Here is a 16,468-nt window from a genome sequence, read left to right on the forward strand (position 1 = left end):
ATGCCAAGTATGATGCAGATGCTGTAAAACAATAGCTACATAGTACAAACTTCATACTAAGTGCTATTTAACTCTAACTTAATTGAAATGTAATCTAGACCAAGAGACATTAAAGCATAAAACTCTGTGTAGAACTGTCTTCTAGTACTTCCTTTCTCATTACTTTTGGCTTCTACTAAGGCTGCAATTGATGGATTATGAATTCATGTTTGTTGTCAGGTTGTCGCTATCACAACAAATGCTTTAGCTTCAAGATGGGCTGGCTTCTGCTGGAGCAGGAGTTGGGGACAAGGTGGTGCAGTGGTAAATGATAATGCCCAACAGCTGAGAGCTTCACTTTTTTGAGTGATTTATTAGAAATGTAATAAATAAATAAAACAAAATAAATGGTTGCACATTGCCCCTCTGCGTATAATAACAAATTGCTTGCATTTGGTGTTCATACTTCTTGGAAAAACAGACTGAGGGTTCTCTTCTATGTTTTCCATATCCAGGATTTTTCTTTATGGAAGCTCTGTGCTCCTATGGGACTTCCGGATTTAACCTTTCATGTGTGTTATTCAAGCGGATGTCTCTACTGAGCCAATGCAAAACAGCAACCACACTGTAATAGAGAAAAGGGCACCTGGTATGACAAAAATGTATGATCCTAAGCCATGAACAGCATCTGCCGGCTTCAACTTGATGGCCGGGAGACATTTATCTGTGTTTTAGGAATGCAAGCTTTCATAGGGTGTTGACGTTAATACACAATTCACTTTTTTTAAAAAAAAGGTCAAAAATATCCACAGTAGTTTACTTCTCTCAAGGAAAATAAGTCGATTTAAACATTACAGCTTTATTGCTTATAAAAAGTTACGTTATATTTATGTACAAATTTCATTCACTAAACATTTTAAAACTTTGTTACTCTATTGGGTCTTGAAGTGCAAGGCCATTGCTTTAGATGTTGGGGAAATCTTGAAACCTGTTTGAAAGGTCTGTTTTAACCTCTCTTGGCTTGATGACAAAAACAAATTATTCTCCATAGTAACTGAAGCCTGGAGTAAGGAGTAGTTTTAGTAGGAGTTGCCTTAAAATGGCAGAGTACAGGCAGCTAAGCTGCTAAAGGCTTCTTGATAATATCTTTTTGCCTACCTTAAACAGAATTGCAATCTTGTGGACACAAGTGATTTTTCAGATCACAGTTAAGATTTCCAGAAACGTTAATTTTAAAGGGGTTCTTTCCTTAGTTTTTTTTTTTTTTATTAAAAATAACTTACCATCCCATGCATGGTTATTAGTGGCGGTGAAGAGTATCACTACAATGAGGGAAAAGTCTGTTAAGGAAATGAATAGGTTTCTTCCTTCTCTCTAAACAGTCCTTAAAGTCAAAAGGAACTTTTCTTCCCTTGAGAAACAGAAAATAAAGAATGGCTGGACTGCTAGCATAATGGTGTTTACCAGAACAGCAATCTTGAAATAATACATACACAGAACAATGCTGTGGGGGGTGGGAGAGGGAAAATCTGTAGTGGAGGAACCACCATTTCAAAGCCCTGCTGGGATCATGCTGGCTGGGGTGGAGGGGTCCCCTTTTCTCAGTGCTGGTCTTTCCTTTAAAAGTTTCCTTCCTGTTTGTTTCAATGGGAGTGAAAAATAACTATGCCAGCTCTAGGGTGGCTTTCCCCCATTCCAGGGGTGTATCTGGGGGAATGAAGGGGCTTTGGATCCAGAAGATCCAAAGCCTCCCACGATCTACCCATTATGTGCCCATTTTCAGGCCCTACTGCTTTTGGAGCAATGGAAGAGGACAGCAGTGGCGGTGGCAGAACTTTCTGCTGCTGCAACAAGAAGGCTTTTGAGGCTGGAACTCCTCAGCTTGCAGGCTGCCTGTGGAAAGGCAAGCCTACAACATCCAATGGCCCCTCAGCAGTTGTCCCCAAGAGGTTAGGATTGCTCCCTTAGGCTGCTCGCCTCTTTCATCTTGGGAATTACAGAGTATTCGGGGAAAATACCAGGACTCACTGGCTGCTCAATACTGCTGCAAAATCTTGAAGTAGTACTGTGGTGTTATCTTAAAGATTTGGTTAATGATACCGACCTGTATACCTGCTCACAACAGCTAAAATGTATATAGCAGCAAATTGGAGGAAAGCTGCTGCTCCTGCAATATCTGAACAGCATGGTAGAATATGGACTATTGCAATCGATACAAAATTAACTTATTACTGAAGACAAAGGAATGGACAACAGTCAAATACATTTATTGAAAATGGACTTTTATTTGCAATGTTCCAAATACCAAGTATCAGGACAATATTTGACAATATATTTTCTTCTCTTTATTGAGAGAGAGAGAGAGAGAGCAGAACTCATTCTTAAGTATGCAGATCAGGTGAAATTCATAGTATAAGGAACTTTAGTGACCTGATACAACATCACTTTTTGCTTAAGAATACACTTAAGGATTCCCTTGCTCATGTAACAGAATATATGATTTTAAGTAATTAACCATATAATCAGTCGTGGATATTCTTTATTGTAGAAGACTCCTGAGTGCTTTAGTTCTTTGCTTTTATGGCTTATTTTCTGAGTCAACAGACACTTAAGAGGATAGTGGCCTGGGAAAAGCTAAAAAATGGAAAAGCAGTTACAATAACGTGATATGAGTAAGTATTGAGTGATGTCTGCACAGTGGCTTGATTGCTAACGGTATAGAGGCTGTCAGGTAAATTACCTCTCTGATGCTGTTGAAAATGTCAAGAATGGGCAAGCCAGATACAAAATTTTCACTCCAGGCTCCTATGATAGCAGCTCCTGTAGTATTTGTTTCACCAATACAGGGTCCGATCGTCCTCTTGTTGTTCTTTGAACCTGTCCAATGAGCTTATTCAGCACTTTTTGGTTTCCCTTCTTTATCTCTGCAACCTAGAAGGAGAAATTGTGGGTATGGGGGGGGGGGGGAAGGATGTCATTTTTATTAACATTACCATAGTAACTGACTTGTTACTAAATTCCCATTTTCATGGTGAGAAAAGCCAGGGCAAACCTTGAGATCTGGTAGGCTAATATAGATCCAGTTTGCACAGCACACTACCCAGAGTTTGCTTCAACCCTGAGCAGTCATGAACAAGCAGGAGTGGTGCCTGTATGCCAACTCCTGCTGGGCTAAACAACCCAGGGATGATCTGTCTGGCTGCAGCGGGAGCAATGAAGTGGTGACAGACAGCCTTCTTGTTCACTTGCTCTTGTTACTTGAACAGCCCTGGGTTCTTTGCGACATGCAAACCGGATCACTGATTATTCTATTCCTGATGTACCACCCTAAAGTAAAGCCTGCCTCTTACTTTCAACATAAAACATGACCATTTAAATTTTATGTATGTATGTATGACATTTCTATACCGCCCAGTAGCTGATGCTCTCTTTAGTTACGCTTCACAAACTTAAGTTAGATTCAATCCAGTAGTTTAGAATGATTTTATGTGTGCTATAGATCCTTTTCAGTCACGGTCTTATAGAATAAACAAGATTACACAGATTTAAGAATTCCACATTTGCAAACCAGTGCAGTGCCGTTCCGGAGTACAAAATGGTAAGCCAACCTAGACTTCTCTGCCCTTTTTGCTTGATGAGGGGTGTTTGCATTATAAAATTAGATTTTTTGCAATAATCGGTCTTAACCATTAATAAGGTTATTATATATATATATATATATATATTATTATAAGGTCTCTCTTATTGTGAAAGTCCGCTACAAGCAGAGACAAGCAGCTTTTTGTTAGCATTTGGCCAAGTTATTTCATTAGTGGAGCAAACACTTCAACACTAGTCATTTTTGACATCTATAGTATTTTTCAAGAATGGTAAGTAATTTTTGTGAACCACCCAAAGAGCTTCGGCTGTTGAGCTGTATAGAAATATAATAAATAAGTAAAATAACAGATTTTTAAAAACATACACTAAACCATGCATATTTGTTTTCTATTCATCATTATCACTCCTTCCTAATACTGGAACACAGTGCCCCCATGCCAACAGGAACACCATGGTGAGGGGAGTGGGAGGGAAGAGAAGAGGGTGAATTGACTGCTAGAGCAGCTTAGAATATCCCAAAGCCGGCTAGAGCCTTGAACAGGGGCACTCGTGTTAGAGGGCGAGAATATAAGGGGGAGAATACCCGGGCACTTATTAAGAGGAAACCTATAATGCCCCACAGATAAGATGAAAGGAAGAATGCTCAGAATACAAAAGCAGCAACAATAAAAGTCTAGGAAAAGATGTAAAGCAGGCTTCAAGAACTTGCAACCCATCAGGACATAGTTCACAAGCCATATACTGTGACCTGTCAAAGCGTGCGTGCACCCCCCCCCCCCCACACACACACACCACACACGCCACTCACTGGCAGTCAGCAGAAACACTAGGTTATCAAGCCATTGGTGGGCTGCATTTGGCTTGATGGGCTCTCCTTCAGATTCAGACCAATGGTCCATCTATTCAGCAAGTGCCTCTGGGAAGCCCAGAAGCAGGACATGAGGGCAATTGCCCTGTCCCACTGCTGTTCCCCAGCTAGTGGTATTCAATGGCATGTGCCTTTTGAACCCAGAGGCTGCACAGAAACATCGGGATTAGTCATCCCTGGGAAGTTAGCTTAAAAGGAAGCAATACATTCACAACTTCCAGTCTTCAATTTCTGGCTAAATAATAAGTCATTTAGATTAGATAATCGTCGTATAAACCACAGTCAAGGGTTGGCAATACCCAGGTAATGTCAGTATGACTTGTGGGATCCTGTTATTACCCTGTGAATCTTAACTTTCATTTAAAAACACACAACCACCACATACTCCTTCAGATCTATTGACTATTTTCAAGTATTATTTAGTCTCCCAGTTAAAAAGCCCTTCTTAGCAAAGCAAGGTACACTGGTCAATAGCCCAGGCAATTCTAAGGAGCTTTTACTTAAACAATTTCTATAGACAATTATATGCAGTTATCTTGTTGCTGGGGAACCAAGAAAGTTCCCACCAGGTAGTGCTGCTGTTGAGGGGAAATCTCATTTTCCCAACAACCAACGATAGTCTGTTGTTGCTGGAGTGTGGGAATAATATCTTTCCCCATGGCTAGCACTGTACTTTCGAATGCGATTGCCAAAGCCACATAGAAGGTGGCTGCAGATTTATCACAGGTGCCTACTAGATAGTGACTGTGGCATAAACAACAATAAAACTTTTGCTTGATATGCAGTCTTGCGCAGCTGGTTAATATAAGTGATCATCAGGAAGGATCCTTCACATCCTCAGACACACAGTCCTGCCATTTTATGACACATTGCTCCTGATTTTTCTGATCTTAAAAGCTGTGAATAGCTCTCCCCTTGTAGAAAGCCTGTGGCCCCTGCAATGATCATTCCATCCATAGTGTGGGGATGGACACAGTGCTACTGGTCCTGGAATGGGCCTTGCAGGATTATGCTGCCAATGGTAAAGTGCACTGTGGTACGAAGTTCCTAAGTAAGACTTCATAGTGCCAGCACAGACAGCCCACTGCTTGAGTAGTGCCTTTCATTCAAAAAAGCAGCATCAAACCAGGCGTTGATTTTTTTTTATGCCTGGTTTATCTAAAATATTAGTTGGAGAATTACATTCTCCCAATCCATGTCATTATAGAAACAAGGTCCTAGTGATGGACCTCTTGTCCTTGCGGTCCTGATCAGTTCTAATGCTGAGTTTATCTGTGCTTGCGCTTCAATACCAGTTGGAAACTACAGAGGCGCTTTCAGCAGCCGCTACAAATTAGCTGGTATGATGAAGGTCAGGCAGACCTAGCACATCTTCATTTTTTTTATCAAAAGCTCTCTGCAAAGTTGTTAGCCTGCACTGAAGAGCTATGGGTGCGGGCAGCATTGTTCTTGATGGATGTTAGCATTTTTCCAGCTGCATAAGTACCTAGACAACATTTTACTTAATGTAAGCTATTCATTACTGCTTTCCCATTCTGTGCTCTAGAGAGAACACAAAAGCACTTACTCCTAAGACTAATGTCGGATACTTTGAAGGATTTCTCCTCTTTAACCAAGAAATCCCCCCAAACAAACAAAAACCCCTTGCAGATTGGACAGCAACATTTAACTGTAAGATTAGAAGCTTCAAATTGGGATGTTTTAGACTCTGCTTTTATTATGCAGACAGATGCTTCTTTGCTATATTGTACTCTATAAGAAATATTCAAGTTAGCTGGTGTAGTGTTTCTCAAGACAGGAAGGCTTAGGTTTAAGGCTCAGTTCAATTACTGTCTCTTGTGAGCACTTCACATGTCACAATGTAATTTCTTCCATTTTCTCTAAAGAGTTACCAAACTAAAACGGCAATCTGAAAGGAAGAAGGCAATTCAAATCTTTTATCTCCATCGCCCACCCTGAAGGGTCAAAGCCTCTTGTTCCCAATTTCCTGGGATCGTTATCAATATCACCTCTTTCTGATGGCCGTCCATCACAGCTTGACATATGTGCTTAAGCTCGTTCCGGTCCCGGATCAGTTCAAGTTTTTTTTCTTGCACAATCAGAGCTGGAGTCTTCCCTTTTCCCTTCCACATCTCTTCCAACACCTGCAACATCAAGATAAAGGAAAATTGGTGTTTGAAAAACACCTCTTGTCTTTCAGAAGGCAACAGTGAATTTAGTGATAATAAAAAAGCAAAGAGTTAGTGGCATAAGGACTACCATTCTGGCTCCAAATCAGGTGTCGGTCTAGTGGTGACTTCCTATATCAAGATGTGCAGAGGAAATTGGCAGAATGTTTATCATGCAAAATTTTCCACTTATGAGTTTCCCTTGAACACTTCGTTTCTGGACTGCCATTTCTAATTCTCCAAGTAAGCTAGGTATAGGCTTGTGTGCTAAGCAGAGATTATACATTTGTGTTACAGGCATGCAAGACTATGAAAGGCTTCAACTGATGCCTTTCAACCATATGATTGGGCTAGCATCAACAAGATTCAGACTGCTAGAAGCGACCAACAGGGAAAATATTTGCGATCACCCTCAACTGTTTATATCAATTCCTCTAAATTTTAGGATCTATAGCATCCAACAATGGCTGCTGTCCAAGACAAAAACTTTGGGCTAGATGGATTATTGTTCTGGCTCACTAAGCTTTTCTGAGGCTCAACATAATAAGGTGTCCCATATTTTGGCTTACAGCAGCTTGATAACATGCCACAATTATATATTTTTAAAATGTCTATTCATCAGTCTTCATGGAAAGCTTACATGATTCCTAATGGAAGAGAATGAGAGATAAGCTCATCCCTTAGTTTTGCAAATGCAGAAGTGTCCCGTTAGTAAAAAAAAAAAAAAAAAAAGGAAGGGGGGGGGCTGCTAGTGAAGGACTAGTCTAAACTGCAAATGGTACATATTCAAAATTACTAATGCAGACGGGTGTACAAGTACACACGTAATGTGTACAAGTATACACATAATACTATGGCTTGTACATGAACCAGGTAGTTAGTGGATCTCTCCACACCACTGCCTTTCAGTGCATGTTCTGATGTGTAGAAGATAGATTTGGCAATATTCCGGGCATATATGCATCCTAAATAACGTCCTCCTGTTCCATGAAGTATGGATAAAAGAAATTGCAAAATGCATTTCCAATAGAATTGCTGGTTAAGCAGTCAAAAGCCTATCAGTGGGGAAAAATAGGACTTCAGCTGCATAACAAAGGTAGGTCATAGAACATAAAGGTGTGGAATGTTATAATGCAAACCTGGTGGCAGCTCCAGCCCACTTATCCATCACAGTAAAACACAGCTGGATGAACCTATGTGTCTGCCTGGAATAATTATTCGTTAATGTTATAGTGTTTTCCAGCTCTGTAGCTGGGCTCCGATACCTTGTAAAACCCCTAGAGAAAGGGCTATTTATAAAAAAGCAATTTCTTTGGGCAGGCATTTTCTGTATTCCCTCTGCTCTTATTTCAGAGATGTAGGTTGCAGGGGGGGGGCAGGGGGGAGAAGGCTTTTAAAACAGCTGCTTCCGCTTAATCCTGCACTGAAGAAATAATTGCACATTTGGGCAATTGCAGTCTGCCAAGGCAGAAATGACTGTCGTGCCGGAAACTCCATGCTACTAATTCACTGAAACTAAGAAAATGCTCTTTAATGTAGCATTCCCCAAGCACGATCACCAATGCTTTCCACAAAACAAGTTTAAAATGAGATGGTTAGAGTAACCATGTTATAAATCTTCCACCACAACAGATGGGAGTTCTCTCAGGGCAGTAAGGTCGCCTGGCCCCAAATAATCTTACAATGCTTCCTTCCAGGTATGCAGCAAGCTACATGTTCACACTATATTTAACTGCAGTGATCTGCTATTCAAGTTAGTCTAAGTTGTGCCAAGTCACATTTCTTTTTCTGAGGGCCACGAGGGTGTAAGAACAAAGCAATCTGGTGTAGCCACTGTGCAACCTTCATGTCCTGTGAGACTGTAAAGGGCTAAAAGGCATGTCATAGTGTAAACATTTACCAGTAAATATATCAGAATTATTTGTGTGTGTTTTTTAACAACATCTTTCTGTGTGTTTAAGCCACAGCATCTGGTCTCCTAATGTAAACATGACTAAAGCATGGCCAGACAGCATCCCATGCATGGTTTCTATGCGATCTGGACAGGAGGGTAAGTGTGAATCTGCCTTCAAGCAGATATTTCCAAATGCTCCCTTCTCCGGCGGATAATTTTTGCAGCCTTTTGAGAACGTTGGCCCCAATTTAATTAAATGATCCAATGATGACTTCCTGATTGGGTGGCAGGAAGCTAATACACCCAAATTCCATTGGTCAGTCACTTTAACAAACAGAAGGGCAACAGAGGTCCTTAAAGGGGCTGTCCCCATGGCTGGTGCAGTTTTTATTAAACATGAACTGTTGCAGTACCAAGCTAGCCCTGAGAGCATGAACCCCTCCATATCCCCCAAAAGCACTGCTCGGTATCTAGAGACCACCTCAGTACAGGGAAGAAATAGGATAAAGGCCCTGTGCTCATCAGGGATAACAATACGTAATGCTTTCCTAATTGGCCCACTGGCCTCGTTCAGTGCAAAGTATCACCCACCCTACTTTTCCTAAAATGTTGTGGTCTGTGCAGTTTCCCAGATAGGGTTCATAATCACCGTTAGTTTTTGTACGTGGAAAACATGCCAACGTGCTGTCTGAAATGTCCCGTTGCATGAAGATGAGTTAATAAACTATAAGCAGAGCAAACAAGCACACACCTGAAATGACTCTCTGATTATATGTGCCTAGTCTTGGAAAAGGCTTGTTTGGGGGATGTTGTAATTACAGAATAAAGCCGAGTACAGCCACATCTCCACCTAGCCACACTCTCACAGCTATGCCGTGTACCACATCTAATACGGCTCACAGCCCTTATCAATTTGAGCTTCACTGATTTGTACAGAGCACAAAGAGAAATGTTAAGGTGCTGGCAGCTTCCAACGATGTGCGTGTGTGTATTTGTGCACGTGTCTCTGTTTGCCTAGCCCATCAGATCCTTCCATCATTTCTTGCTGGATCTGCCTTCACTGCTGCAGTTCAATCACCCCACTCTAAAATGCAGCAATTCATCTGCTGTTGTATGCACGTATATAGTCATTTCTGCCCTCAGGCCATCCAATCTCTCTGCCTACTGCTGAGAATCGTTAGAAACATTTGTTATTCTTCAGACATCTAGCCCACCAAAGTCCTCTTCTAAATGTGGCAAGGGCACTGTATTTTATAGGATTACGCAGTGATAGCCAAACAATGACATTGTAAGTTGGCATCTTATTTAGATATGTTGTTAGATTGCATTTGTGAAATGACTCGGGGGGGGGGGGTTGAGATGGATATAAATCTTAAGAAGTTATTAATTTAAAGACGCACGGAACACGAGTGCCATTATGAATAGGTAACACAACATGAAAACTCTTTAGTGTGTGTGTTTTTTAATATCCTGCCATTAACACAATATAAATATTCTGACAAACACCAAGAAATTTTTTTTAGTGGGACACTGAGATGCTTAATAGGCAAACTATTATTGATTTATTAAATTTGGATCCTGCCTTTCCACTAAAAACAGCACTCAAGGTGGCTAACAATAATAAAATAGAGATAAAATACACCATTATAACACTTAAAAACAAATCAATTAAAACCATACCAATTAAAAAAGAAATAAATAGCACCCACTAATTAAAGCCTTTGCCTGCTGGCAGGACAACAGAAGTGGCGCTAGCTTGGCCTGGAGGCAGCCACTGAATGGGACTTTTCTCATATTCTCATCCAGTGCAGCTCCAGTGGTGGCAGGACAGAGAGAAGATTTTCTCCCAAGGATCTTAAAACCCAGGCAGCCTCAGAAGGGAGAATGTGATTTTACAAGTCACCTGAATGCTTGCAATTGAGAAAAGGCAATTCTGTACAGGAGTTTGTGGCAAATTGTAACATTTCACACGTATCATTTGCACTGCACAAATGTGCTGGAAAAGGTGTGCCTGGCTGTAAATGGCCAGGTGGGTGTATTTCCCGGAAGTGAAAGAAACTCAAGGAAAATTGCCACATGTTACAACCTCCATCCCCTGTAGGAATTCTGTATCGTAAGTAGGAGCCCTAACATTCCTTGTATACCAGGGTACTACTAACTGTATAAAGATGAGCTAATGTTAAAAAAAAGTCTCCCGATGCAAACATCCCAAGCTAAGCACCAACCTTCATGTTCACACCATCTCATAATGAAAGCAAACAATTCCTCTGGGCTGCCAAGCAATCAGAACTCCTAAGGAGTAAGTCCCATTGAACTCAGTGGGATTTACTTTTCGGTAGACACGAACTGAATTGTGCTGAAAGTGGCTTTAATGGTAAAGCAGATGACCACCATTCAAGATATCGAAGCAGGAATGTAAATGGCTGCTACTCCAGAAGGAGAGAACATATGCCATGTCACTCTGAAAAAAATGGTGATTAGACACCAATAATGTATATATTTAAGAAGGTACTTTGTTCATAGGAACAAGGAGGCTTGCTTCTATCAGATCATTCAAATTAAAGAGCTACTTTCAAGGGACTGTCATTTAGTCTAAGTGACAGTTCCTAGATTACCTGCCACATTAAATATATTCACAAGTTAAAAATAAGTCAGACCAACAAAGGGGGAAAAAAGATTCTTAGCATCACTTCTTAAAGCACATACAACTATCCCTTATGTGAGGCTGAGGTGCAAACTACATGTGACAATAATTGCATATAGCTCCCCCAGTCACACTAAAAAAACCACCTGAAACAGAGGCTGCAGCCTCCACTGGGAGACCGACGTGCATGTGTGTGCGCGCATACACACATTCTTCTCCGCCACATTTCCACCACCAAGATGCCCTGCCCAGGTGTGTTTGGCCCCATGGGCAAATATACCATTTTCTCTTCCTCCACAGGGCCAAAAGCAGCCTGGGCGGGTGGGGGTCACCCCCTCCATCACCGTCTCCAGAGGAACTGTAGGAAGGGAGGGAACTACACACTATTAACACCACTTGTAATTTGCATCTATGGTTGCAATCCTATGCAGATTGCTCAACAGAGCTCAGGTCCAGGTCAGCAGAGCTTATTTCCGCAGTGTGTGTGTGTGTGTGTGTGCGCGCACAGACACACCCACACGTAGGGTGTGTGGATGTGTGCGTGTGTATGTATATAATATTAATTATTTATATCCCACCTTTTTTCCTCAAAGGAACCCAAGGCAGCTTAGATGGTGCTCCTCCTCTCCGTTTTATCCTCACAACAACTCTGTGAGGTAAGTTAGACTGAGAGCCAGTGACTGGCCCAAAGACACCCACTGAGCTTCATGGCTGAGTAAGGCCTAGAACCTGGGTCTCCCGAGTCCTAGTCCAGCACCCTAACCACTATACCACACTGGCAGAGGATCATATTGCACGAGTATGCCTTTCTCAGCATCCTTTTATTGTTTGCAGGTTTCCTGTTCTTGAATACAAAGATGAGGGTTATGGAGATAAGAGACTTTTTTTTTTTTAACTAAGGCTGAGATACCCCAAATTTTACAAATTCTTAACTGAAATGCACTGTGACATAAACACGCCTGAGAGGAAGATTATGCTCAAAGTACTCACTTGTTTGGCTGCTGAAGAGGAAATTATTCCACGTTCCAGAAGGTTCAGAAGTTCAGCCAAAAGAAGAGGGCTAACTGGACTAGACACACAAAATGAATGAAATAAGTAGAGGTAATACAGTACAAGATATTCATCACCTGTTTAACATGGTTGTATCAAAGCTGGGAAGTGTCTCTTTCTTTACACAGTGTTTTCCACTTTACCTCCCCATGCCCCAAATATCTATGGGAAGTTTTGTGGTCCATGTCAGATATTCTTGCTTTTCTGAACAACTTTGCGCATTCAAGATTCTTGGGAGTTCTTCCTACCTGCAAAAGTAGTTGTGCAAACTGATGTACATTATTGCAGCAAGCTGGCACATAGTGCAGACATTTTACAGGCACAAAGGCATGGCAATGGGGTCATCCCATGAAGCTGATTGGTGGGAGATTCAGGACAGATAAAAGGAAGTACTTCACACAGCGCAAAGTTACACTATGGAATTTGCTACCACAAGATGTGGTGATGGCCACCAATTTGGATGGCTTTCAAAAGGAGTTAGACAAATTCCTGGAGGAGAAGGCTATCAATGGCTACTAGTCCTGATGGCTATACGCTACCTCCAGTATCAGAGGCAGTGAGCCTATGTACATCAGTTGCTGGGGAACATGGGTGGGAGGCTGCAGTTGCACTCATGTCCTGGTTGTGGGTGTCCCAAAAACAGCTGTTGGCCAGCGTGTGAACAGAATGCTGGACTAAATGACCCTTGGTCTGATCCAGCCTGGCTCTTCTTATGTTCTCAAGCTCAATGTTGCTGGTTACACCACAACTTCCATTCCATTTTGCTATCTTAAAACAAACACTGATGCCTTCCCCTGACATGTGAGCACATGTACAATCGGAGGAGTAAAATTAGACCTGCAGGGCCATACACACAGATGGTCCTGGAAAGTGCTTATGTTGTACATTAGGCTTTACCCTTACATGGCCAAATCCAGCGCTAGTCACGCATAGTTACTTGTGCTTGTTGTGGATGGGAATGTGCATCCCACTGAGAGTAATGCAATGCTGATTGACATCTGTACTCTAATGCATATTCTTATGGGCATTCACCCTCTTTCTTCCCCTTGCCACCTGGCTTGCAAAACAGTTTGCCTCTTCAGCTGCTGATTCCGTCCCTCTCCCCTGGATAAAGTACACTGGAAACATAAGGAAGGTTTGGGATAATTCTCTGCACCAGGTGAACAATATCCATGGAACCTTGCAGCTTACTGTGGCACCCCATATCATAAGATATGTCATTCAGATATCCATGTACTATCAGGGGGCAAAATTATTTACTATTATGAAAGCCTAGTTGCTGGCGGACAAGACTTGCTTCATCAATAATATGGCGGTCTAAAAGCCTCACCTTTCCTTTACTGCAAGGCTGTGTTGTCTTACAAAACCAAGTATATCCTTTAGAATCCAGCCAATCACTTTTTGAGGATTCATTTCTGTTGCTTCCACCACCGTTTCAAAGAATTCCATTAATCCATCTTCATTCTGTTCAGAAAGAGAATGTTGAATTCAGAAGGTAGCAGCCAAGCCAATTTTCTCTCCATGCAAAACTCTACCCAGAATCTTTTTGCGCTCATCACACATGCAATATTCACAACCTCTTGGCTTCTCAGTAATTCTTAGCATTGAACTGATCAATGGGCTTCAAATAACTTCACAGTATTTCTAAAAGAGCCAGCACGAATATTCGATGGAATGGCGTGATAGACAAGACTTTAGCCTCTCTGCCAGTCTGCTGAAGTTCTATACTCTTTCCATTCAGTAGTTTATTAATGGAATTGATTCATACGGAGCAGTTGCAGCTAATCCTCTTGCTGGTCCTAACCCACCAAAGGCACGCACACTCCTGAAGGCATGGTATGGTCTTCACAACATGCAGCTCATGATGGCGCACATTGGTTTTCTGCAGACAGCTGGCTAAATTGCACAGGTTAGGGTAGGTCTACACAGAGCGTTTACTAACCCGATCGCCCCCCCATCCCTGAGTAAATTGAGACATACAGATTTCCTTTCCCTGCAAAATCTGATGGCATCACAGAGGTATGTGGGCACCACATGGTTAGGGAAAGGGTTATAGGGTGCATTTGTATCCATCAAACTGAACAGGGAAAGAATGGTGTGAAGGGGGCGGGGCAGGGAGGAGCGGGGATTGGAAGGTTTTAGTTCGCGCAATATGGCGGAGCAGCTTGGATTTGCCCTGCGTATTGTCAAATGTCGTAACTATTATTTATAGTCATGCTTTCTAAAACGGCTGAAATAGGTTTGGCCATCCATCACAACCCACCCAACAGCTCGGCTAGAACCAGCAAACCGAAGAGAGCAGGATCGGTTTCAAACATATACAACCTGCTTGGCTCCCTTTCTTTGGGGGAGTAAAAAAAAACACACTATTGTCTTTACAGAGGTGATAAATTTAGTAGTTAAAGGTGGATGAGCAAGCACTAAGAGTCAGGCTGTGTGCGCACAAAAAAAATTGTGAGTGACAAGCCTTCTAGTCCTTGCAGTTTTTGTATTGCAAGCAAGACTGAAGCAGTCTTTTGCTTCCAGACAGTTTTTATTGTTGGGAAGTTGATCAAAATGCACAGCAGACTCCAACCAGCACTCGCTCAGTACAGAAGACTGGAGTAATCCTATGACTCACAGATGGAATATTCCTCTCTCTGACAGTTTGTCAGCTTAGGGAATAAGCTTGCACAAGGCAGCCCTTGAATGGTACTTGCTTATATCCAATGCCAAATGCAGTTCTCTCCAAAATTCTAGTCCTTGTCCAGCCTCATTCGATTCAAAGTGAAGTTTCTTCAGCACTTCCAGTTTCTGCCATGCATATATTATACACATAGTCCTAACAGCTTAATGAGATTTTGAATCTGGTATAAAGCTTACATATTTAAAAGTACGTAGATGTGGATCTGCCTGCTACCTCTGCCATTTTGAATTTCATACATGCAAACCTATGTTCATGAGCGTCAAAAGTGTCAGGGGAGGCTTTATTTCTTACAAGCTGGGGGAGAGCACTTGCTCAGGAAGTACTGGATAGAGCACGCTGCCTCCAGAGCATCACTAAACTGTCAACTAGGGATATACGAAAGTCGCTTACCTTTTCACAGAGGTGATTCGCGGTGGGGGGGAGGTGCTCCGCACCTCTCCCCAAAATCCTAACCTGGCCGGCTCTGCGGCAACTCCGCAGAGCCGCCAGCCGGGTGCATTCTCAGGCGTGTGGAGCCTGCAGAAGCAAATGGCGGTGGCTACGGCGGCCACCATTTGCGTTCATGTTTTTGGCCATGATAGGCTACGTAAATATTTATGTAGCCTTTCACAGTGAAAGACGGGCGCAAATGGCGGCTGCTACACCATTTGTGCCCCCGTTTTTTTTACCGCGTAGCCTATCATGGCAAAAAAACAGGAACGGAAATGGTGGCGGCTACGGCAGCTGCCATTCGCTTCCCCATTTAGGCCATGATAGGATACGTAAATACTTATGTAGCCTATCACGGCCTCTACAGGGACGTAAATGGCACCAGGTAAGTGCTCCGTTTTGCGCGCCTTTCGTGGGGTGGTGGGGCAGGGGGCTTCGTTCCGCCACAGATTTTGGGGGGCCAAATGCACTGGCATTTGGCCTCCCCGAGATCCATGGCGGAATTCTCTGACATCCCTACTGTCAACCACAACATGCAGAGCCCTCGCTCAGTCAGATAAGAGGCTTGACTGGAGGAATTCAGCAACAATGAACATCTATGTGTAGGTATAGAATGCTGCAGTCAACCTGGTGATTTCCAGATGTTTTCAACTACAACTCCCATCAGCCCAAGCCAGCATGGCCAGTAGTCAAGGATGATAGGAACTGTAGTCCAAAACAGCTGCAGGGCACCACGTTGCCTACCCCATACTTACTTTTATCTATCCTTCCCATAAATTTTTATCTTTGACCATAAGGCCCACTCAAAAGCTGTAGTAGTGGGCAGTATCCAATGCACTACCAATGCACAACACTACCATGAACATAAATTATATTATTGTGCTAGTGTAACCGAGCTTTATTGCAACACGAGCTCTATCTATGCTCTTGCTAGCACAATGGGTTTTACAGGGAAATCAATCATGTCAGGAGTTGCGGTCGATCTCACTGCATTGCCTGCCTCATTTGACCTTGAACATGCTCTAAATCTTCCACAAGGACAAGTGATTTTAGAATATTTGTATCAAAGAATATAGAGGGACATAGTGCACAATTCATTATATGCTTATAAATGCACCTCTACTTGCTCATTAGCTGCTTCTGGGCCTAA

General features: G+C 42.3%; 1 protein-coding gene across 7 annotated transcripts in view; it reads right to left on the reverse strand.

The window, feature by feature from the left end:
• Positions 1-343: 343 nt before the first annotated feature.
• The window catches only part of GATB (glutamyl-tRNA amidotransferase subunit B), a 49,551-nt gene continuing 33,426 nt past the window's right edge, over positions 344-16,468 (reverse strand). For 4 of the 7 annotated variants that reach the window (XM_084856264.1, XM_084856261.1, XM_084856265.1 and 1 more), the window contains 4 exons: positions 13,534-13,667; positions 12,144-12,222; positions 6,457-6,591; positions 2,224-2,910 (listed from right to left, as the gene is read on the reverse strand). In XM_084856264.1, the coding sequence (XP_084712390.1) occupies positions 2,785-2,910; positions 6,457-6,591; positions 12,144-12,222; positions 13,534-13,667 (474 nt within the window). In that variant the 3' untranslated portion in view covers positions 2,224-2,784. Of the gene's footprint in view, positions 605-2,223; positions 2,911-6,456; positions 6,592-12,143; positions 12,223-13,533; positions 13,668-16,468 lie in introns of those variants that run through there. The other 3 variants (XR_014792105.1, XR_014792103.1, XR_014792104.1) reach the window with 2 other exon arrangements.

The sequence above is a fragment of the Heloderma suspectum genome, chromosome 5 (assembly GCF_057233095.1).
Source record: "Heloderma suspectum isolate Gila_16-S chromosome 5, 16-S_ref, whole genome shotgun sequence".
Taxonomy (NCBI): domain Eukaryota; kingdom Metazoa; phylum Chordata; class Lepidosauria; order Squamata; family Helodermatidae; genus Heloderma; species Heloderma suspectum.